Source organism: Dysidea avara, chromosome 4, assembly GCF_963678975.1.
Source record: "Dysidea avara chromosome 4, odDysAvar1.4, whole genome shotgun sequence".
Lineage (NCBI taxonomy): Eukaryota > Metazoa > Porifera > Demospongiae > Dictyoceratida > Dysideidae > Dysidea > Dysidea avara.
The window spans coordinates 30,332,900-30,356,096 of NC_089275.1; the positions used below are offsets into that span (position 1 = coordinate 30,332,900).

At 36.4% G+C, this 23,197-nt stretch overlaps 1 protein-coding gene across 1 annotated transcript in view; it reads left to right on the plus strand.

Moving 5' to 3' along the window:
* LOC136254621 (uncharacterized) overlaps nt 1–23,197 on the plus strand; it is a 145,419-nt gene that overhangs the window by 80,605 nt on the left and 41,617 nt on the right. Inside the window, exons 18-28 of the mRNA XM_066047365.1 lie at nt 3,203–3,308; nt 6,044–6,096; nt 6,169–6,301; nt 13,305–13,396; nt 13,452–13,563; nt 13,778–13,934; nt 13,987–14,053; nt 14,913–14,979; nt 15,029–15,126; nt 15,941–16,067; nt 16,230–16,271. Coding sequence (XP_065903437.1) covers nt 3,203–3,308; nt 6,044–6,096; nt 6,169–6,301; nt 13,305–13,396; nt 13,452–13,563; nt 13,778–13,934; nt 13,987–14,053; nt 14,913–14,979; nt 15,029–15,126; nt 15,941–16,067; nt 16,230–16,271 — 1,054 coding nt within the window. The remainder of the gene's footprint in view (nt 1–3,202; nt 3,309–6,043; nt 6,097–6,168; nt 6,302–13,304; nt 13,397–13,451; nt 13,564–13,777; nt 13,935–13,986; nt 14,054–14,912; nt 14,980–15,028; nt 15,127–15,940; nt 16,068–16,229; nt 16,272–23,197) is intronic.

Below are 23,197 nucleotides of genomic sequence, written 5' to 3' on the forward strand. Positions count from 1 at the left end.
GACATGCCCTCCAACTGCAGCACTCCACATTCCAAAATTGAGCGAAATCGCTTCGCGCGTTCCCGAGATATGCGACTTCAAAAATTGGCTCAGTTTCTTCGTTTTTTTCTTCTTATTTTTCTTTTTCTTGTCGCATACTTACAAAAACTGCTATAAAACTCGAACGCCATATCCGATTGCCTTGACATTTGGCACACAGAAGGGGGATATAAAGGCGCATCTCGGTACCAACTGTGGCTGGAATACGATAAACAGGCAAAGAGTTATGAGCGATTATTCACGAAAAATAACAACAATATGTTGTCACGCCTACAGGGTAAACCACGTATGGGAAGAAGCTGAAAATCGGTGGGTGAATAGGTTAACTATTGAACCTCAAACCTTTTGTGGTTTGAAAGAAATCGAGCTAAAAAACAGGAAGATACAACGAAAAAACCAACAGTGTGTAACAATTACGCAATCGAGATTAGCTAATAAAAACAAACGACTGCTTGCCACGCCTACCAGATAAACCGCTTGGGGTAATGCTTTGAAAATCGTTGTACAGATGGAGTAATCATCTTAGAAAGGCTCATCAATGGTGTAGAAGAATCAGACTTAAAGCCACGGAGTTATAACACGAAATCCAACTTGGTGCAGCAAGTGCGAGATCGAGATACTCTAATAGAGCAGTCATCCTAATAGAACAGTCACCCTGAAGAGAATTCAAGAGATCAGCTAGAAATAAGAAACCTGTATAGAGATCAGCTACACACAAGTCACCCTGTAGAGAGATCAGCTAGAAGAAGTTACCTTGTAGGGAGTTCATGAAACTATGGAAAGAGATAGTTCAGCTAGAAAAAATCACCTTGTAGAGTTCAGCTACAAAGAAACCACCATGTAGAGAGTTCAGCTACAAACAAATCGCCCTGTGAAGAGATCAATAGAAGAAGTTACCTTGCAGAGAGTTCAGCTACAAAGAAACCATTATGTAGAGAGTTCAGCTACAAACAAATCTCCCTGTAGAGAGATTAACTAGAAGACGTTACCTTGTAGAGAGTTCAGCTACAAAGAAACCATCATGTAGAGAGTTCAGCTACAAACAAATCTCCCTGTAGAGAGATCAGCTAGAAGAAGTTACCTTGTAGAGAGTTCAGCTTCAAACAATTCACCCTGTAGAAAGATCAGCTAGAAGAGGTCACCTTGTAGAGAGTTCAGTTACAAAGAAACCACCATGTAGAGAGCTCAGCTACAAACTAGTGACCTTGTAGAGACATCAGCTAGAAGAAGTTACCTTGTAGAGAGTTCAGCTACAAAGAAACCATTCTTTAAAGAGCTCAGCTGCAAACAAATCACCTGTACAGAATTCAGCTACAAATAAATCACCCTGTAGAAAGATGAGCTAGAAAAAGTTACCTTGTAGAGAGTTCAGTTACAAAGAAATCACCATGTAGAGAATTCAGCTACAAACTAGTGACCCTGTAAAGACATCAGCTAGAAGAAGTTACCTTGAGAGAGTTCAGCTACAAAGAAACCATTATTTAAAGAGCTCAGCTGCAAACAAATCACCTGTACAGAATTCAGCTACAAACAAATCACCCTGTAGAGAGATCAGCTAGAAGAAGTTACCTTGTAGATCGTTCAGCTACAAACAAATCACCCTGTAGAGAGATGAGCTAGAAGAAGTTACCTTGTAGAGATTTCAGCTACAAAGAAACCACCATGTAGAGAGTTCAGCAGCAAAGAAATCACCCTGTAGAAAATGCAGCCATGAACAAATTGCCCTGTAGAAAGATCAGTTAGAAGAAGTTATCTTGTAGAGAGTTCAGCTACAAAGAAACCATTCTGTAAAGAGCTCAGCTGCAAACAAATCACCTGTACAGAATTCAGCTACAAACAAATCACCCTGTAGAGAGATCAGCTAGAAGAAATTACTTTGTAGAGAGTTCAGCTACAAAGAAACCACCATGTAGAGAGTTCAGTTGCAAAGAAATCACCCTGTATAAAATTCTGCCACAAACAAATTGCCCTGTAGAAAGATCAGTTAGAAGAAGTTACCTTGTAAATAGTTCAGCTACAAACAGATCTCCCTGTAGAGAGATCAGCTAGAAGAAATTACCTTGTAGAGAGTTCAGCTACAAAGAAACTACCATGTAGAGAGTTCAGTTGCAAAGAAATCACCCTGTATAAAATTCTGCCACAAACAAATTGGCCTGTAGAAAGATCAGTTAGAAGAAGTTGCCTTGTAGAGAGTTCAGCTACAAAGAAACCATTTTGTAAAGAGCTCAGCTGCAAACAAATCACCTGTACAGAATTCAGCTACGAACAAAGCACCCTATAGAGAGATCAGCTAGAAGAAGTTACCTTGTAGATAGTTCAGCTACAAACAAATCTCCCTGTAGAGAGATCAGCTAGAAGAAATTACCTTGTAGAGAGTTCAGCTACAAAGAAACCACCATGTAGAAGAAGTTACCTTGTAGATAGTTCAGCTACAAACAAATCTTCCTGTAGAGAGATCAGCTAGAAGAAATTACCTTGTGGAGAGTTCAGCTGCAAAGAAATCACCACTGCCCAAATTTCAAGGCAATACACCCTGTAGCTCTTTCCAATCTGAAGTTATCAATTGTCAAAGTTGGCAAATTGGATGTGTGTGGAAGGCCCCTTTTCGCAAATCCGGTCACAAATGTATTATATATATAATTTGTACATTTATTAATAAAATATTTAAAGTACATCTACTTCATCTTTTCTTCTTCCTGTAGTAAAGAAAAAAAACATAGGTTAAAAAAGTCCCAAAGCTGGCCATAGGCCGGCTTTGGGGTATACAAATCCAAAAGAAATGAAATCTAATCCAAAACAGCCAAGCTGTAAAAAAAGTGTGCGGCCCTAAGAAAGGCTATGGTGAAAAAAGATGTGAAATCCAAGGTGGAGGCCAAGAAATGGCTGTGATGGTAGGTTAATGGTAAAAATTTTAATAACGACAATTCAGGTGAATTTTTGTGCCGCTTCACAAAATTTACCTGAATTGTCATTATTAAAAGTTTTTGGAGACCGCATCCTTTTTTCAGCTTAGCTGTTTTTGATTAGATACACAGTATATACATGCTCTCTACTCTAGTCAAGTTACAGTGTAATGGCTGAAAATCGTTTTTCTCAAAAGTGCTAGTATGAAATTTGGGTTGGTTTTTTAAATGTAACCACAAATATATGTTTTTTTACACAGTGAGAGGATAGAAAGTCCAATTTTGTCACTTCAAATATCAACCAAGTCATTCACTAGAATAGATCTTGGAAATGAGACAGTGTTGTTGTCATTCAACATTGGAAAGGTATGTTGTTACTACGTATACTACGTAGCATACCACTTGATGCAATACACACAATAACTGTTGAAGATGTTGTGATAACCGAAGGTGGCTTGTATGAAACTATTAGCTTTATGCATTAATTTTTATGTCTTGATTGATATTACTCAGTGACAAAAATGTGTGATATCCTAAAACAAAAGCAGCCTTGAGGCTGTAAAAAAGGGCACTGCCAAGCAAAGTAGGATCAATCAAACAACCTTTCTCAACATAACTGGTAAGAACAAGGACCGATATCAAGTTGCGTCCAAGTAGATTGGAACTTTAATATGATCAGTCTGTAAAGCAACTGGTAAGAACAAGGACTGATATCAAGTTGCAGCCAAGTGAATGCAATATTACCTTTCTTTGTATCTAGCTATAGCTATTTAATAAAACTAGAGCAAATACACATGCAACTGTTATTAAACTGTCATTTGATTGCTTTATTTTTTGTAGTGTGTGATATTAAAAAGTGGCCAAATGACAATTTAGTAACAGTTGCATGTGTATTTCTCTAGTTTTGTTAAATAGCTATAGCTAGATACAAAGAGAAAAGGTAATACTGCATTCACACATATACACACATACATGCATACAAACATGCATGAAGTAACAAAACCAAAGAATGTAGTTTGGGTGCAAGTAGGAAAGTACCTGTCGGTGTTGCAACCTCAATAAGGTAGCTATGGCTTCTGGGCACTATTAAAACCATCAGTAAAAAGGTTGAGTAAAGCCTATTCCCTGCAGGTAAGAATGTGCCCCAAACTTCTTATTATTTTGTAACATACTGGATTGCCCCTTGAAATGCACAAAAAAAGCTGTATTGTGGGCTGTGTTAGCTACTTCAGACCCATTATTAAATAAAAACTGAATAACAAACGCTTACGAGAACAGCACGCGATATTGAGCAAGTTCACTAAGTTCACCACACTAAGTTCATCCAGCATTATCTGCAAATAAACGGCCAAATTCACCAAGTTCACCAACTGTAAATAAATGCTACTGTAGTTAGAGGTGTAAATTTAAGATAGGGTTCTAAAAGACTGCAAAATAAATCAGCAATTAGTATAGGTGACATTATTATCCGATGAGCGTACTTATGGAAATAAACTGACCACTTCCCAGAAAAATGGCAGGTCATAATTGAGCGAAACTACTCCATATGTTTAATTACATATCAAAGATTGTCCCATGAAGTGCAAGAGTGAATGAATCAAACTTTGAAAATACACTTATGGTGGCTCTCTCAAGAGATGTGGAGATCCAAGATTTGTACTGAAGAAACTTAACTAGCTGTAGAACTTGTGATAGTGCTGTGGAACTAATGCAGTCTAAGATATAAAGTCAAAAAATGGATTACTCACGCTGATGAGTAAGCAAAGGAGAAGAAGAAGAATATGACATTTACAGAAAAATTTCATGTGGCGTTACTAAAATGTAACAAGGATTACTTACTTAGTAATATGCTTACATAACAATGTACCAAAGGTTTTGTTGTATCGCAAGGTTTATTTTTTACAAAAGAATAGTTTTTTTAAGGTAGGTTTTAGGTGTGCATTCTATTAGAGTTAGTTGTTTGTGTAAATAACTCATGGTAGTCGTGCGCCTTACTTTCCTTGGCTGCACGACTCACTACCGTCAGTCTTGATTTTGACTGTTGTATTAGCATGACTTCTCTATTAGGGTATACATATCAATGTTGAATAGTTTTATAGTAAACTTTCTGCTAAATACATACCACTTAGGAATATTTATCCTCTGAAATTGAATGTGAGGCTGATGTAAAAATTTATTACAGAAGCTTTTATTACTAAACATGTGCCTGATTGGTGTATTAGAGTGACAGTTCTATTAGAGTGTCTTAATCTGGATTTATATAGTGTACAATTATTGATTTTTAGACCTGGTACCCAGGTAGGTGTCTCAACTACACCCTTGATAATAAATCCAAACATAAGACTATAAGTAAATACTAAATGTAACTAAAAGAGATAATAACCATTGCTTTCCAGGTAGTGCCAGTTGTAATAATTGTAGCGTAGAGAGTAGTCATACTCCACGCAATTATTTTTTATGAGCATCTTAGACTCAGTTAGGATTCTCACAGCTACACTGGTTTCCATTCAGGCACTATCCAGGTATGAGTATGTGAACATACCAATTTTTGGTTTCTAGAAAGTGGTCACAATCTGGCTATATATATATATATATATATATATATATATATATATATATATATATATATATGTCTTGTAACCCTTGATGTCCAGATACATTGTTCTTTGCACTTTGTATTAATGCAATTATTTGCATTTCTATCAAGATTACTGTCATTTAATGTTCGGTGCCATATGTACTTTTCGATGACTAATTATGTTAAGAACATATAGCTGTGCTACTGTATATTACAGTGGAATTTCTCTATAATGAACAGTTTGGTACCAAGAATTTATTGGGTGCTTTTTGTTGCAATATAGAGGTTTTCCTCTTTCAATAGATAAAAATGCATTGTTGTTGAGACTAAACTCTTTGTCCTTAATATAGAGGTTTGTTTTTCTATTGTGTCCTTATTTCAGAGAATTTGCTAAGAGATGTTCCACTGCTATTATAGTAAGGTATTAATTGAGCTCTGTTTACTGTCTATATATGTTCACCACCACATTATAATTTCACTAACTATATTACTGTTACTTTGCTGAATTTCCTTTAAACTTTAGCCAGGAAACAACTCACGGTTCAGACCTCATTGTGCATTCTTCAACTTTGCAAAGTACGTATGTCTAAATTTAATGATTTGACTGCTCATAGTGAACTTGATTCTTGTATTGTCACATGATTATAGAGCTATTAATCAAAGTGGAAGTTTCTCAACTGATGGTATTATACAGAGTGACACAACTAATAACACATTTGTTCAATGTTCTACTACCCACTTGACAAGTTTTGCTGTTCTGGTAGACGTGTCTGGAAAGAGTGTGAGTATATTAACTACTGTATATCAGTACACCGTATGTCACTGCAAATATAAAATTTTGCCTACACATTTTCATATAAGAAGTGCAACTATAGCTAAATCTTGTATGTAGAAATGAAAACAAAAATTATAACTTATTTGATTAGGGATCAAAAAAAAAAAAAAAAGCATTGAAACAAGGGAGGTCATCTATACAGCAGCTATGCTACTGGATATGTAATTCCTACTCCAATCTTATACAATGTATTGCCATGATCAAAGTATATAGGGATTAAATGTCCACTACTATAGTTCTGGGTGTAGATGACCTCTCTTGTTTCATAGCATTTTATTTCTGTGATCTCTACTCAAATGTAAAATTTCTGATTTATCCTCACACCTTGTTTACTTTTTGTAATAACATGATTCATTATTGGCGGGCCATCACACATTATTAAAGGAAAGAATGGTACCAGACACGTTAATTGCATGACATTTGCATACCCCTACTATTGATTACTGAAATGTGAAGTGGGTTTTCCACTTCATTTTACTATAGTGCCTCTGTGATCAATCCAGTTACTGGGGAAATTATGACCAAAAGCATGCCCCAATTATAATTATCATTGAAATGTGAAGTGACTATTCTGCTTTAGTTTCAGCTACATGTATGTTCCACCCATTACACTATGTTAGAAATAAAGAATAGTACAAAGAGAACCTCTGCAATCAATCTAGTTACTACAGTAATTAGAACACTGAAGCCATAACATGTTGCTTCCAATCAACACCTACAGTACAGCTCACAGGTAGCGTCATGAGTATACACATGCAAGTAATGCTCGTGTTTTCTTGAGGGATCATTCTTTTGTAATGTACTGTACAATACCTGTAAAACATTGCATGGATATGCACTAGCCACGTCACACATGAGAACATTCACTATTGAGTTTAGTAACTTCATTATACAACACTTAAATCACATAAACATTATTTTGTGACTGGTCCCATATGTTCGTGCAAGCCTACTGTAGCTAGCTTAGAATGCAATAAATGCACACTGGGCCATGAAAGCAATGGGTGGAATATTTACAAAATCGAAAAAATCCATAAATTCTAAAGCGCTTGTTTCACAATGAAGGTAAGTGATACCACCAATACATTGGTAGCATCATGATACCCAAAGCAAGAGGAGTTCCAAAATCATTGTTTTGTGTCAGTACTCTCAAGGAGATGGAATACATCAGCCTTGCATTGGATGAGCAGTTCACTATTACCTTTTCTCACATTTGTTCGCCTTCACCAGTCCCCCCTGGTTGTAGGAAAGGTCTGGAAGACAAAACTTACTTAGCAATGGATTTGCTTGTTCATGGAAAATTCAATGGTGCAAGTTGAATCTTGGTAGAGTTCGTATGTTATGATCGTTTTATTAAGCACCTGTAGTTTATTGTCACTGTACAAATCAACTTTTGCTGTTGCTACCTTGTAGCACTGCAATTTTGAAATTTCTTGGCTTCTAAAGTTGAAACTTTGGTTGACCATTCATTTTGCTATCTAGATAAAGAAAATACCGTTTTGAAAAATGCACTAACTGGGGTTCTGTAGCATTAGCTACTTAGTGACCACTCCATCTAGGTCTACGGTAGCTACTGCTAGCTACAGTACTGACTGTAGTCCATGACAAGTCAAGTCAGTAGCTAAGTGACCAAGTATTCAGTACAACACAGGCATCACAACAGGAGACCTCACAGCTGGCAGAACTGAGCCAACACTGCCTCCCAACACCATAGGTAAGTCCTATTATCTCGTCTTGCATGACGCTCTCGACTAAAGTTTGCTATCGTGGAGCATTACTGTAGCGTTGCTGTATCCATGCGGGTCACTTGAGCACACCTCACGCTTGTCATGCATGTACATGCAACATTACCTGTGAGCTGTACTGTATATGGTAGTGGAGAAAGAAATTGAATGCAAAGGAGGACAAAGGTACTGTATATAAGTCCTTGATGCATTAATGAAAAGGCACATCTCAAACCAAAGCAAATCAACTCTGAACAGTGAGGAAATCCAGCTAGTAGCACTATATATCCATAGTCCAGTTGAAAGAATCAGTTAGTCAGGCAATCAGATAGTAGAATGCAGTTAAATACTTCTTCTAAGAAAATTCTTGTCAGTTACTGTGTTATTGAAGCAGCAATTAATCACCTTTTAGTAGTTCCTCACTGTTGATTTCTATCTAAACCAAAACAGCCAAGCTGTAAAAAAAGAATGCTGCCCCCAAAAAGGCCAAGGTGAAAAAAGATGTGAAATCCAAGGTGGCAGCCAAGAAATGGCTGTGGTGGTAGGTTAATGGTAAAAATTTTAATTACGACAATTCAGATGAATTTGCGTTGCCTCCTCCACTAGGATTCGACACCAAATTCACCTGAATTGTTGTAATTAAAATTTTTACCATTAACAGAAGTCATCTTATTAACTACAGTATGTGATAATCATTCAGTGTTAATTATACAAATATTTAATCAGACAAGAGCTATACACAAAATTACTTCCTTTGTTCCACAATTCCTGTGGTAAAGAAAAAAAAACAAGTTAAAAGGAACCACCAAAGCCAGTTTATGGCCAGCTTTGTGGCTTGCAATACAAAAAGAAGTGATATCTAAACCAAAACAGCCATGCTGTAAAAAAAGAGTGCAGCCCCCAAAAAGGCTAGGGTGAAAAAAAGATGTGAAATCCAAGGTGGTGGCCAAGAAATGGCTGTGATGGTAGGTTAATGACAAAAATTTTAATTGCAACAATTCAGGTGAATTTGGTGTCAAATCCTAGTGGAGGAGGCAATGCAAATTCACCTGAATTGCCGTAATTAAAATTTTTACCATTAGCATTAACCTACCATCCCAGCCATTTCTTGGCTGTCACCTTGGATTTCACATCTTTTTTCACCTTGGCCTTTTTGGGGGCAGCACTCTTTTTTTACAGCACGGCTGTTTTGGTTTAGATGTCACTTCTTTTTGTATTGCAAGCCACAAAGCTGGCCATAAACTGGCTTTGGTGCTTCCTTTTAACTTGTTTTTTTTTTTCCTTTACTGCAGGATTTGTGGAACAAAGGAAGTAATTGTGTGTATAGCTTTTGTCTGATTATATTTAACACTGAATGATTATCACATACTGTAGTTAATAAGGTGACTTCTTATATAACTGAACTGTAGCTGAACTCTCATTGTTTGTAGCTTAACTCTTTTCAGGGTGATTTGTTTCTAACTGAACTCTCTACAGAATGATTTGTTTCTAGCTAAACTCTCTACATGGTGGTTTCTTTGTAGCTGAACTCTCTACAAGATGACTTGTTCTAGCTGAACTATCCACAGTGTGGCTGAACTCTCTACAGGGTGATTTTTTTGCAGCTAAACTATCTACAAGATGATTTGTTTCTGGCTGATCTCCCTATAATGTAACTTGTTTGTAGCTCAACTCTCTACAGGGTGGTTTCTTTGTAGCTGATCTCTCTACAGGGTGACTTGTTTCTAGCTGATCTTTCATCTTTCTACAAGGTGACTTGTTTCTAGCTGATCTCTCTATAGGGTTATCTGTTTCTAATTGAACTCTCTACAGAATGGTTTCTTTGTAGCTGATCTCTCTACAGGGTGACTTGTTTCTAGCTGATCTCTCTACAGGATGAACTTGTTTCTGGCTGAACTCTCTACAGATGATTTATTGGCAGCTGAACTCTCTACATGGTGATCTGTTCATAGCTGAACTCTCTACAGGTGATTTGTTTGCAGCTGAACTCTTAATGATAGTTTCTTTGTAGCTGAACTCTCTACAAGGTAACTTCTTCTACCTGATCTCTCTACAGGGTGACTGGTTTGTAGCTGAACTAATTGCAGGGTGATTTGTTTGTAGCTGAACTCTCTACAAGGTGATCCTTCCAGCTGATCTCTCTACAGGATGACTTTTTCTATAGCTGATCTTTCTACAGGTGATCTGTGTGTAGCTAAACTCTCTACAGGGTGATTCGTTTGCAGCTGAACTCTCTACATGGTGGTTTCTTTGTAACTTAACTCTCTATAAGGTGATGTCTTCTAGCTGATCTCTCTACTGGATGACTTGTTTCTAGCTGATCTCTCTATAGAGTTATAAACTTTCTCTATAGAGTTACAACTTGTTTGCATAGCTAAAATCTTTACAGGGTGGATTATTAATTGGTTGCTGAACTCTCCAGCTACACGGTGACTTGTTTGTAGCTGAACTCTCCAAAGAGTGAAGCTGAACATTGTCTAAAGTAACTTGTTTGTAGATTATCTATAGATAAACTCTTTACACAGTGACTTTTTTGTAGTTAAATTCTCTACAGAGTGACTTGTTGTAGCTGAACTCTCTACAGGGTGACTTGTTTATAGCTTAACTCTCTTCAGTGTGGCTTATAATGTTCTGAATCTCTATAGCGACATGTTTGTAGCTGAACTCTCTACAGCGTGACTTGTTTGTAGCTGAATTGTCTATACAATTAACTGTTTGTAGCTGAACTCCCTACAGTATAACTTGCAATTTAATATAATTCTATAATGGAGTAAGTTATAAACGTAGTTGAATGCTCTACTGGGTGACTGTTCTATTAGAGTATCTCGATCTCGCATTTGCTACACATAGTTGGCTTTGGAATCATAACTCAGTGGTTTGTAATCCAATTCTTCTGTACTACCGCAAGGACTTTCTATGATAATTATTCCAGCTACACACCCAGCTACACACTGATGTTCTGCTCATTGCTTTAAGCGGCTTGCCTGCTATTAGTGAAAACTAATAGCTTTTTATTCAGAAAAACTGTGACACAGGTTGGGTTTTGTGTCATATCTCGATAGCCTATAACTGGGTTCCTTTGAAACCACAAAAACGCACTCTTACAATAGTTGCTCCATTTACATACCATTTTTCAGCTCATTTCTCATCAAGGGGTTTACCCTGTGGGTGTGACAGACCTTCGATCCTATTTTATGCAAATAATCGGTCATAACTTCATCAGATTCCTACCAAACTTGGTATTGAGATTCGCCTTAATGAGCCCTGTAAGTGTACCAAATTTCAGCCCAATTGGAGCACGCATTCATGTTTTATGGCGGATTTTGCAAAGTGTTCAAAAAGAAGTTGAAGAAAAGGAAAAATACCCAAACTTTGGCTGCTTGTATCTCTTAAATGGATAGAGCAATTTTCTTCAAATTTGAATGTGGACTCCGGCACTTCTGTAGCAAATTAAGTTCCAATCAGATAAGGAATCACAGAGCTAAAAAGGTGTGAAAATTGCATTTTCTTTCTTCCTGTTAATATACTCACGGTGTGGCACACTGGATTCTTGGGCCACACGACACACTACTGTGTGTCTTAATTTTGGCCTTTGAAGATTATTGTAAAGTCTTAAAAGCTGTTTAAAGACTATGATTTCTTAAACACCAGCATTGTGATAATTAATTTTAGAGGTGCATATTAAATTACACACAATGCTGGGTGACAGTTTGACAGCTCTTTTGATTTTGGTTTCAGGTGAATTTATAATAATATGTATGCACTGAATATTTTTATCAAAAGAAGTATGGCTCCTCCAGGACTGGGGAGTGAGGGGCATTTGCCCCAAATACAAATACTAGATCCACCATTGTGTTTATGCCTAATCAATGTTGTCAAGCTGTTATGAAGGAAAGGTGAGACTGGTTTTTGGGTGATATCTTTGGGCAAGAAAACCCAAACCTCCATGATCCCTACTATACAGTGCTACTATACTGCATGATAGACACAAAAATAAATCTGGACAGCTGTTCAAGCATCTCCACATCACTATCCTTGTATTTCAGTTGGACAGTGATGTCTAAGTTGCCATAATATTCCCAGTAGCTAACACGCTTCCCTAGATATCCAACTGTGAAAAGCAGCCACGCAACTGAGTTGCATGACTGTAATGCAAATGTGTACTTGTGTGGTTATTCGTTCATGGTGAAAAATTGATGTGGGTGATTTTTTAACATTTGCTTATATGTAAATGAATACAGTAGTGGGTGTTGATAGTAACTACTGTATATACCAATTTGAGGTTCTGGTGATATCATTAGCAATTCTAGACCTGACTTACAGGGAGGGCCAAGCAGGGAACAGCATAACTATTGTTGGATGGCTGTAGTATAAAGTAGAATTTCAAGGGGGTCTGGGGGTGCAACCCCCAGAAGTTGCAAGATTTTTGTAATTTGAAGGCTTGAAAACAGCCTAAAATTTATGCTAAAAATATGAAAAATGCTAAAAATAATGATGCCAATCTATACTGCAACTTTTCCCCAAGATTTAAAAAAAAGTTATTTTTCAGCAGGGGGGCGCCAAGGCCCTCCCTTAGAATCACCTATGGGTGATATTATCAATTCATTGCAGTGGGGGAGCTAGAAATTTTCAGAGGGGGTTTCAAGTTCAGGAAGGTTTCGAAATGGACTGAGAGGTGTAGTAGTACATACTGTAGTCCAGCTGCAAGTGAATGTTAACTTACAGCTGTAGCTCAGTGACCTAGAGCTACATAGATCTATAGCTAGCAAGAAATCAATAAAAATCACTCCATAATCTTACCAATCCAAGCATTTGCAGAAGCAAAACAGCACTTACTCATTAAAATGATTATCATTTTTAGAGGTGCTTAACATGCTTAAATGCTGTAATGGCTTTTTCAGTGATTTCAAAGGCAAAAGTATGGCCATGGAGTTTGACCAGTAGATAACTCCTGGTGATTTATCTCCCACACGAATCGTAAATAAATTTGGGTACGCGTACTATTTTTAGAGGGGGGTTCAGCTGAAAACATTGCAACCCCACCTGTATCTGCCACTGTATTGAATATACATTTGCAGTTACATACAGTATGTACGTACAGTACATACATTCTTACCAATAATGTATGTGTTTTGAATTAAATCTGGTTATTAAATTTTAATAGTTACTTACAGTAGTTAAAACAATGTTTTATTTACTATTGCATATCATATTTGTGGCTATAGGACACTAAAGCATTGTCCATTGTTAGCTATATCGGATGTGGAATATCAATCATTTGTCTACTTTTGAGTATTACAATGCTGATTTTGTTCAGGTATGTGTGTCATTGATGTTTAATGCATTGAACAGTTTGGATATCTTTACTATAGAAAAAGTGTCTTTCATCATAAGCAACATTTTGTCCATCTAAACCTCTGTATTGCTCTTCTACTTGGGATGACAATATTTGTTAGTGGAATTGAAGCTGCTAGTGATTATAGGGTAAGAAGAAGACATTTAAAAGAAAAGTTTGGTATTAAATGTTGATCAGTATATTTACACAACCACCATTAACCATGACATAACCACCATTTGCCATGTGGCACAAAGTGATTTGATTTTCTGTCAACCACCATCAGATTGTACAGGGTTCCATGTTTCTACTGTGTATTTTACAATAGGACCACTGGTATGAGTTCATTTGTCTCCATTCTAGGCTAGCTGTCTCACTATTGCCATTCTGCTTCATTACTTTTTCATGGCTGCTTTCAGCTGGATGCTGTGTGAAGGAATTCTACTTTTTATTACATTACAATTTGTGTTGTATCATGGATTCCTTAAAGGCCGAAAATTTTATCTGATTGTTGGCTGGGGTAAGTTGTAGACTGTCAGTTATTTGATGTGAATTATAACATTTTACTATAGGATTACCTATTCCAATTGTTATTATATCAGCTGCTATATCACATGAACAATATGGTGTTGATGATAAGTAAGTTTAAAAGTATAGAAGATATTGAGGAATATAGCTATTGTAATGATTATTAGTAATGTGAAAAGTATTGATTGGATGATTCAGCGTAGAGTGTCAATCTGTGATTAACTTACCAACAGCCACCAATGTAATCATTACCTACGGTAGTTTTAACCAAAATGGAACATCATCACAAAAACATACATGCATACTATATTTAAAACCACCTTTTAGCCCTTGCATATCCTTTAGCAGCCCTAAAACAAAGGTGAATCGTGCTATACCATCTATCTCTAGTAGCTACGGGGTTTCATTTCTACACAATTCACCATAGCTAGTGTAACCTAATAGCAAAGTGAGCAGGAATTTAGACTAGAAATAGTACAGTAAAGTCATGCTCACTATATAATATTATATGTGCTGTGGGAATAGAAGTTGTACCAAATATACTCAGATGATATCATCATTATTGCACTTTACCTAAGCTGTTTTGTACTCATGTAACAACCACAATAATCATCATCTTATAGTTTTTTTGGGTGCACAAGATATCAGCTCTTTTATATTAGCTCTGTTATCATCAGTTACTTTGCTGCATTTACTTGAACGTCGTTTTGTATGGATTTGTCTCATTTTTTTGTGTATCACATTCAGTGACAGATGGTAAGACATCAGCTGTAGCTAATTATAATTTTAACAATGATGATAGTTATAGTCAGGTAAAATTTGAAATTCACTTTTAAACTGTCAGTTTTGGTTTTAGTTTCATGATAATCTTGTATTATAATTTTTATGTGAAGATGCATACAATCCAACTGATATTGGTATACGTAATATTGTAACAACTTGTACAGCATATATTTACATATGTATATAGGTGTTGGATGTCTACAGAAAATGGAACCATTTGGGCTTTCATCGGACCAATGTTAATGATCATATTGGTACAGGGTGTACATATTGAATACATGTATAATGCTTGCACCATTGTAGGTCAACTTGTTCTTTCTGACTGCAACTATAATGAAAGTATACAGTAGTAAAAGTGGTATTAATCGAGCTATTCAACAGTCTTCCTTCTATGCTGCAAAGTAAGTAACATTTTATTCTGTAAAACTTAGAAAGTCCAATTAAGTGCTTATGCAAGTATGCAATCAATATTTCTTTCAAAGTATTGAAGGGACTGTTACACTATTGGTTTCCACTTGAAATGTTACATACTGTACATAGTCTGAAATTACTAGTCTAAGACCATTGTGAATATCTTGTAGGGAATATGTAGATACGTAGATACTGTACATGTGCTCAAATAAGCCAGATCAAGTAATTGTTGTTATGTATGTACACATACGACACAATCGTATAAGAATGCATTTAAATACTATGCCATGTTTCACCTAATCCCCTTTTCGTAGTAACTTGATTGCACCAGCTACCTATCAAAGCATTTGGTAACACTGTGATGCTCTTTTCTTGCCAATAAAGTACTTTTTGTATGACTCATAATGCAACAAAGTAAGCTTTAACATCCTATGCATAATAATGTTTCGGAAAGCTTTTAAAAGATTTGTGATCATGTTTTGATATAGAAAAGCTGAGCATTGGACAGAGAACACATATTTATATTTTTAATATTACAGTAGACCCTCATTATCTAATGAAAGTGAGTGTTCAATTTGAACATTTCGTATTCAGTTTTATTGCAGGAAGTGTATAGTTATGTTCTATTAGGCCACTGCGTTTGAACTAAACTCTGTATTTCACTTTTGTTATTGCCTAAAACCAATGGAGATAGCATACCTGAGGGAGGGTCTACTATGCTAGATTGCTCAACAGCTGTACTTTAATTGAACAGCTGTGCAACAACAGCTGTACAGAATTATGTACTTTAATTTATTGTTATAGATCATCACTAAAGGCAGCTATAATAATCATTCCTCTACTTGGATGTACTTGGGTGTTTGGATTATTGGCTATCAATGAAAATACTATTACTTTTGCTTGGATATTTACAATACTTAATTCACTGCAGGTACAACTGTATAACATGAAATGTACAGGTGTATAGGACTATTCAGTATGTGAAATATGCATGTATAATTTTGTTGCGATTCCTTTTACTGGATTGTTTGTACAGTACAATACTTGTAATATAGTACTAGTATCTGTAATGTTTGTATTGTTTCCTGTACAGGGTTTCTTCATTATGTCTTTCTATGTGCTAAGAGATGGAAAGGTAAGCAATAAAATGTGTATTCCTGACTAATGTTTAACATGTGATTTTAAAAACCAATCCGAATCACCCATCAGAGATAAACAGTTTAAAGCTATTATAACTTGCTGAGGGTAGTGAGCACACGTATGAATTTACACCAGAGATGTATCAACTTATTACTTTCACAACATTTCCAGTACTTTACGTAGCTTCTTGCATAAAATTTTCCACCAAATAAGATAGAAACAGAGAGACTTCACAATAGACAAGCATCACGTCCAGATACAAAATTACAAGGCTGTTCTGGCTACTTAGTGGCTGATATACAGCAGATTCAACACTGAAAATATTTGGCCCGAATATCTGGCCATCCACCTAAGCACCACAGATTCTCACCAAGCCAGGTCCTTACAAAAGCTAGATATAACAATTCAAACTTGCCAGATCACCCAAAATTCTTAATTTTTCCTTGTATTTATATGTAGAATATTAACACTTTAGTCATTCAATATACGTAGCTGGCTGAGTAGCTAAGAGTCTCAAGGTCTCACCTTTGGCTCTAATGTTGACAAAAGGCCATACTTGTTTACACAGGTACACAGGTACCTTGACAATCCGTTATCCTCCTTCACACTGACAGTTTAGTATGACACTAAACAGCAAGGTTTGCTTTTTCCTTCCTAAAATACTTGCAGACTGGATTTCCCACAGCTGTACTGGTTCCTTTCTACATAAAATATTTTGCACATGCTTATATTATTTGATAAACAAATTGTGGAAACGGGGCAATGCAGCATTATATATACATATGACTGGTTAAAAAAGATTTTTAACTGCATATTTTGTAAAACGGTATGGTAGTATTGTTTAAGTAGGAATTGCCCCAACAATTCATGTGCTGCCAAAAATACTGCCTTTGGAAACCATCCAATAAATTGACATCTTACGCGATGAAAATCAACTTTATGGAATAGTGCTAGTCCATTATATAGTATTAAATATAACAAAACACTTACAGGTGGCCGGATATAGAAATTCTAAAAGGTTGTCAAAACTTGAATTTTTGCCTGCCTGCCTGCCTGCCTGCCTGCCTGCCTGCCTGCCTGCCTGCCTGCCTGCCTGCCTGCCTGCCTGCCTGCCTGCCTGCCTGCCTGCCTGCCTGCCTGCCTGCCTGCCTGCCTGCCTGCCTGCCAGCCTGCCTGCCTGCCTGCCTGCCTGCCTGTGACCACGGTCACAAGGCTAGAGGCCAAACAAAGCAGTGCATGGTTACTGTTTTATGCCAAAATAACAGACTCACCAGTGGGATATACCTTTAAGGGTGCTAATGAGTGTAGACCCTCTGCGCCTTGTCTTTTCTTTTATCTTCAATCAGGCTACTTGTCATCTTCATACAAAGAAACCATATTGAGACATTAATTTTCTGTATCAACGCTTTCTTTCAGCAGCATATTTATATGCAACAGAATTATTTCATAGCTGGATTTCAGAAGCACTTTAGTCCTGGTGCTACTATAGCAAGGGGTAATGGCGACCAATAGTTCTGTAGAGCCATCTGTGACTGGGATCAAAATCAACCAAGGGTTAGATTTGCAATAAATCAAGAAGTCTTCGAAAGTGATAATCAAGCTAGCTCAAAACAAGAATTTAGGAATATATGTGATAAATTGCTAAGCATTCAAGGCCCTTTTTAAAGTGAAATCAAGCAATCAAGATACATTTTTGGTAATCAAAAACCTTGAACTCAATTGCAGATGGTTCTACAGGGCTATTGGTAGTGACTACCATTGTAAAAGAGGTATACTAGCTACATATCTACAACTCTAGATCTGTGATTGGGATCCCGTTCATGATAGGTTTGTGACTAGGGACCATTCTATTTTGCTTTTTTTCCCACCTATTTTTCTTTCCAGCAATTCTTTTATTTTTCACCTATTATGCTCCATATTTTGCTCAAGAATTATAAATTTTGCTCAGCACTGATCCTTGTTAATTGAATATTTCCAATTGCAAAGCTACAGTTTTGCCTTAAAGTGACTGTTCTATTAGAGTATCTTGATTAACAATTACTTTTAACATGTAAATCAAGAAGCTAGCTAATATTGCTTAACATGTGTGACTGTTTTATTAGTGTATCTCGATTGTCACTTGTTCCTGTAACAATTAGCTATGCATTGTTGATATTATAGTGCGTCTGACTGTTCTATTAGAGTATCTCGATCTTTTGTGCAATTTTTATGTCCACTTCACAAAAATTGCACCTATTATGCCAGCATTTTGCTCATTGCTTTTACCCACCCATTATGCCCAAAATTTTGCCAGCGAAATCGACGGGTCCCTATTTGTGACCATACCCATCAAATAAAGATCTACATTTGCTAATAGCGATAGAGTACAAAGGCTACACCTCTTAACAATCTAACTATTTACTTAATAGTAAACAAGATGGTCTCATCCCTTATTGGTCTAGCTAGCTGCACACCCCTTGGCTGACTCAAGATACTCTAATACAACAGTCATGTATGATATTCTAATAAAACAGTCACAAGTTACACTATGCTACAACAACAAAAAACTAAAGAAACTAGTACTTTAAAAATTGTTAGTTTACAAATGAAGTAGGGATCTATGCAATAAAAAGCTGTGAAACAATTAAATGATGGGATTGCAGCATAGTCGGTGGGAAAGTCCGTACTTTGGCACATGAGCTATATCAATTGTTTTGTTGACTGAGTGTGGCTCCGACTAGACATTGGGTGACCTGCAGTTCGAATCCTGGGGTTGGAGGGATTGTTTTCCTTACTTTGGCCCCTTTTCTGTTACACCTTATCAGTCAGTCAGTAAGTCAAGTCATTAGGTCTAAGTCCCTGAAATTAGGTTAGGTTTCCTAAGGCTGCAGCACATGTTGCTGTCAGACCCTCAGTGCTGGTCACTGTAAAGTGCTAATAATAATAATAATAATAATAATGCCAAAGTAGAGACTTCCAACCAAGCTATGTTGTACTACCATCATTCATCTCTTTTTTCACAACTTTTTTATTGCATAAATCCCAGCTTGATTTTAAATGCTAGTATTAAGTAATTATTAATGCATACAGTATTCTACATAAATATCGGTGAGCACATGCAAGTTACAAATCATTTGTCATACTAGCTAAAGTCAATATTTGAAAGAGTTAGTAACTATCATTGAGTAAAAACTATTGAAGAACTTTTTGATTGTCAAAATTGATTGAAGTACAATCCTCAATACTTCAAAATAATTATGTGACAAGGTTTTACAAAACTAATCCAAATCGTACATCAGGCAAAATCAAACAATCACCACCAGTAGGTAGCTTCAATACCACACTATTGGTTTTACCCCTCAGCATTACTTAAACCACATGCAAGAGGTTAGTTTTATAGCAGCCTTTTAATAAATTCAATTTGTGATTATAAAATGGAACCAAAGGATTTTGCCTGCACTTGAATATAATTAGGGATTAGTACAGTGTATATCTTTTTCAAGCGTAGGCAACCTTACTACTTTTTATTTGAATGATCTCTGATCAAATTTGAAGTTCCTTGTACTTGTTTATTTACCTTGCTTTTTAGTAACATAATTACCCACATATACCACTTCAAAAGAAAGAATAGCATCAGACTTAATGATTTCATCTAAACATGCATCAGACTTAATGTTTTCATCTAAACATGCATCCAGCTATCACTTACTGCCAAATAGTAAACTGACCATTACACTTCATTTTCAGCTTTGTTCATTACACAGCATTACAAATGAAGAGCAATATAAGAAACACATCTGCAGTCCAGTCACTATGGAAAATGTAGACAGTTGCTATTACAAACATAGGGAAGACATCACGAGTTACTATGGATTGACACCTTGAGGTGTTGGTGAAGAGAATTGGGACATAAAGGAGGACAAAGACAAGTCTTATGCTGCATGCGTTGTATGTACCTAGCTAAGCCACAAGGCACCTGTCGAACTAAAGTGAAAACCAACAGTACTAACTAACTGCCTGTCTACCTGTCTGTCTGTCTGATGCATTCAGACAAAATGTAACTCATTAACAGCTAAGGTTATGGGATTGATTTTTCACTCTGTAATATTTTAAAATTTGTAGCAGCCTATTGAAAGTGTCTCAGCTCATACTAATGCACTTTTGTGCTTGGTTATATTTGGGCTTGGTTATACCCAACTGCCAAGGCACTATAAAGGTATTGTGAGGCAGGAAAAATTTTTTTGTGAGAAAGTACGAATCTCAATGATTGTTAATAATTTTTATGTGAGTGGGCCTGCAAAAATAGGGCATGTGGGTAAAGGTCGCCTACACCTGCAGATATACTAGTGAACATTTAATCCCTATTTCAGTCTACACCAATGACTGAATTAGGGATTTAATGTTCACTAGGGGTTAATCCATGACTGAATTAGGGATTAAATGTTCACTAGGGATTAAATATTCACTAGGGATTAAATGTTCACTAGTACATGTATGTAGGAGACCCTCCTTGTTTCCCTATTTTTTTCTGTATGATCCCTAATTCAACTTAAAACTCCAAATTTTTCTTTAAACTTGTTTTTTAAACTTTTTTTGTAACTTTATTATTACTGGAGAACCCACGCATACCACATCAAAAGAAAAGATGGCGCCAGAGTTAATTTTTCATCTGAACATGTGCCCCAGCCATCAATTATTGACTCAAAAATGAAGTGGCATAATGATTACATTCACTTTCAGCTATGTTCAGCCTGTTACACAGCACTACAAATGAAGAACAGAAGGAGTACAAAAGAAATGCCTATGCAATCAATCCATCCACCACGAAAAATACTGACAATTTGTCTCCTCCCCCCAACTATCAATTACTGGCTTGAAAGTGAAATATATGCCTATTGTGCTTTGGGTTCACCTATTTTCAGCCTGTTACGCAGTGTTACAAATGAAGACGCCTCTGTAATCAATCCAGTCATCACGGAATTATTCATGTTTACAAACACTGCTTGAAGGTTCTTAGTTTACTAATTTGTTGAGATGCCTTACTGTAGATATACTGATAGTAAAGTGTCAGTAAACTTAAGTATATGGAACATAATTATTTTACTAAGTTTTAAACTCTCAGTAAAACATCAGTGAATGCGGGTTTACTGAAAAACTACTAAAATAACAAACAATTAACTGTTCCATGTACTGGGGATATACCACTGTAGTAAACTAAGATACTTCAAGCAGTGAAATGGCAAACCATTCATTGCACTACTGTGAATCGACACCTTGGACTGTCAGCAAAAAGAAACAGGATACAAAGGAGGACAAAGGTAAGTCCATAATGTGTGCATTTTATGTACTGTGGTATGCCAAAAGGCACAACCATGGACAAAACAACATTGAACAGTGAAAAAATCAAGCTCATGGCCTTAGCCATTATCAATTTGCACTTGTCTAAAGGCATAGGCAGGTAGGCAGGCAGTTAGTCAGTCAGTAGAAAATTCCATTGAATATTTTTTTTTAAATTTTGTAGCTATTTATTTGAAGCATTTAGGGCCATACTAAAGGCACTTATCCAGAAAATTCCAAATCTCCATGATCCCTAATATACAGTATAACTGTACTGTATGATAAATTACATACTGTAAGACCCGAACTTTTGTGAAATACTTTAATACAGCTTTATAACACTTTCCAAGCCTTCAGAGTACAATACAACAATATCACAATTTCAGTTTCATTAGTACAGTAGGTCATGTGATCTCACATGAGGTAATTAATACCTACAGTATTATTTTCATGTGTGCCCAACTTTGCAAGAAGGTGTCATATTTGTTGTATCAAAGTGCATTTATGTCACAATCAGTTAGCAGGGTTATTACACTAATGATTTCTACTATTATTCTTCTGTCGCTCTGCTCAGTCTGCTTTTGTGCATGTGTTTCTGGAGCACGCATAATACATAGGTGACAATCTCTGCTTTTACTGGAACAGCTTGTATGGACTTTACCCAACAGCAACAGTTCTACTGCCTTCACTAGCCTTAAACAAAGCCTGGAAAAGTTGCTCATCTTTTCCCTCCATTTTTTGCTCTTTTCTTTTTCCATAGTTTTATTTCCATGATTCTGAATCAAAAGTACTGCTAATTTTTCCTAATACTTGACCTTTCAGCAAATTATGCTAAGTTACTCACCCACTATCTCTATTCTATACTATATTAAAAATTATAAATTTAAAAATAAAGTAGGAATCCAAGCGATAAAAGTAGTGAAACAAGAGAAGAACAATGGTAGCTATTACAGCATAGCTCAGTGGGAAATCCCTACTTTGGCATGATATAGCCATTATTTTGTGTTCAATGCCAAAGTAGGAATTTCCCATTGAGCTATGCTGTAATAGCTACTATTGTTCTTCTCTTGTTTCACTACTTTTTATTGTTTGGATTCCTACTTTATTTTTAAATTTATAATTTTTAATATACTAGTTTGTTTAGTTTTTTGTTAAGGCATAGCTACAGCTAGCTGTAAATATATGACTGTTCTATTAGGGTGAATGCTGTGTTAGAGTATCTCGAAGCAGCCTGCAAGATGTCCGCTTGCCAAAAAGGGGCGTGGTTTCGATCGATTATAGAGTATGTCGAGTCAGCCTTCCAAATTGAAGGTGTGTGGTCACTAAAATACAGCTAGTGCAAAAGGGGTGTGTCATTGTGGTTTCAATCGATAGATCGATAATGCGTAGAATGAAGAATGGGCGTGATCTTGTGAACTATTGTGAAGCTATCTAGTACCACCAGGGGTGGATGCAGGAGGGGGGGAGGGGGGTCAAAGGGGGCTCTTGACCCCCCCTCCAAAAATTTTCAGTATACGAAGATCGAGATACTCTAATAGAGCAGTCACTCTAATAAAGCTGTAACAGTATTAGAACAGTGTGTAGTGAGCTATTTAAGGATTTTTA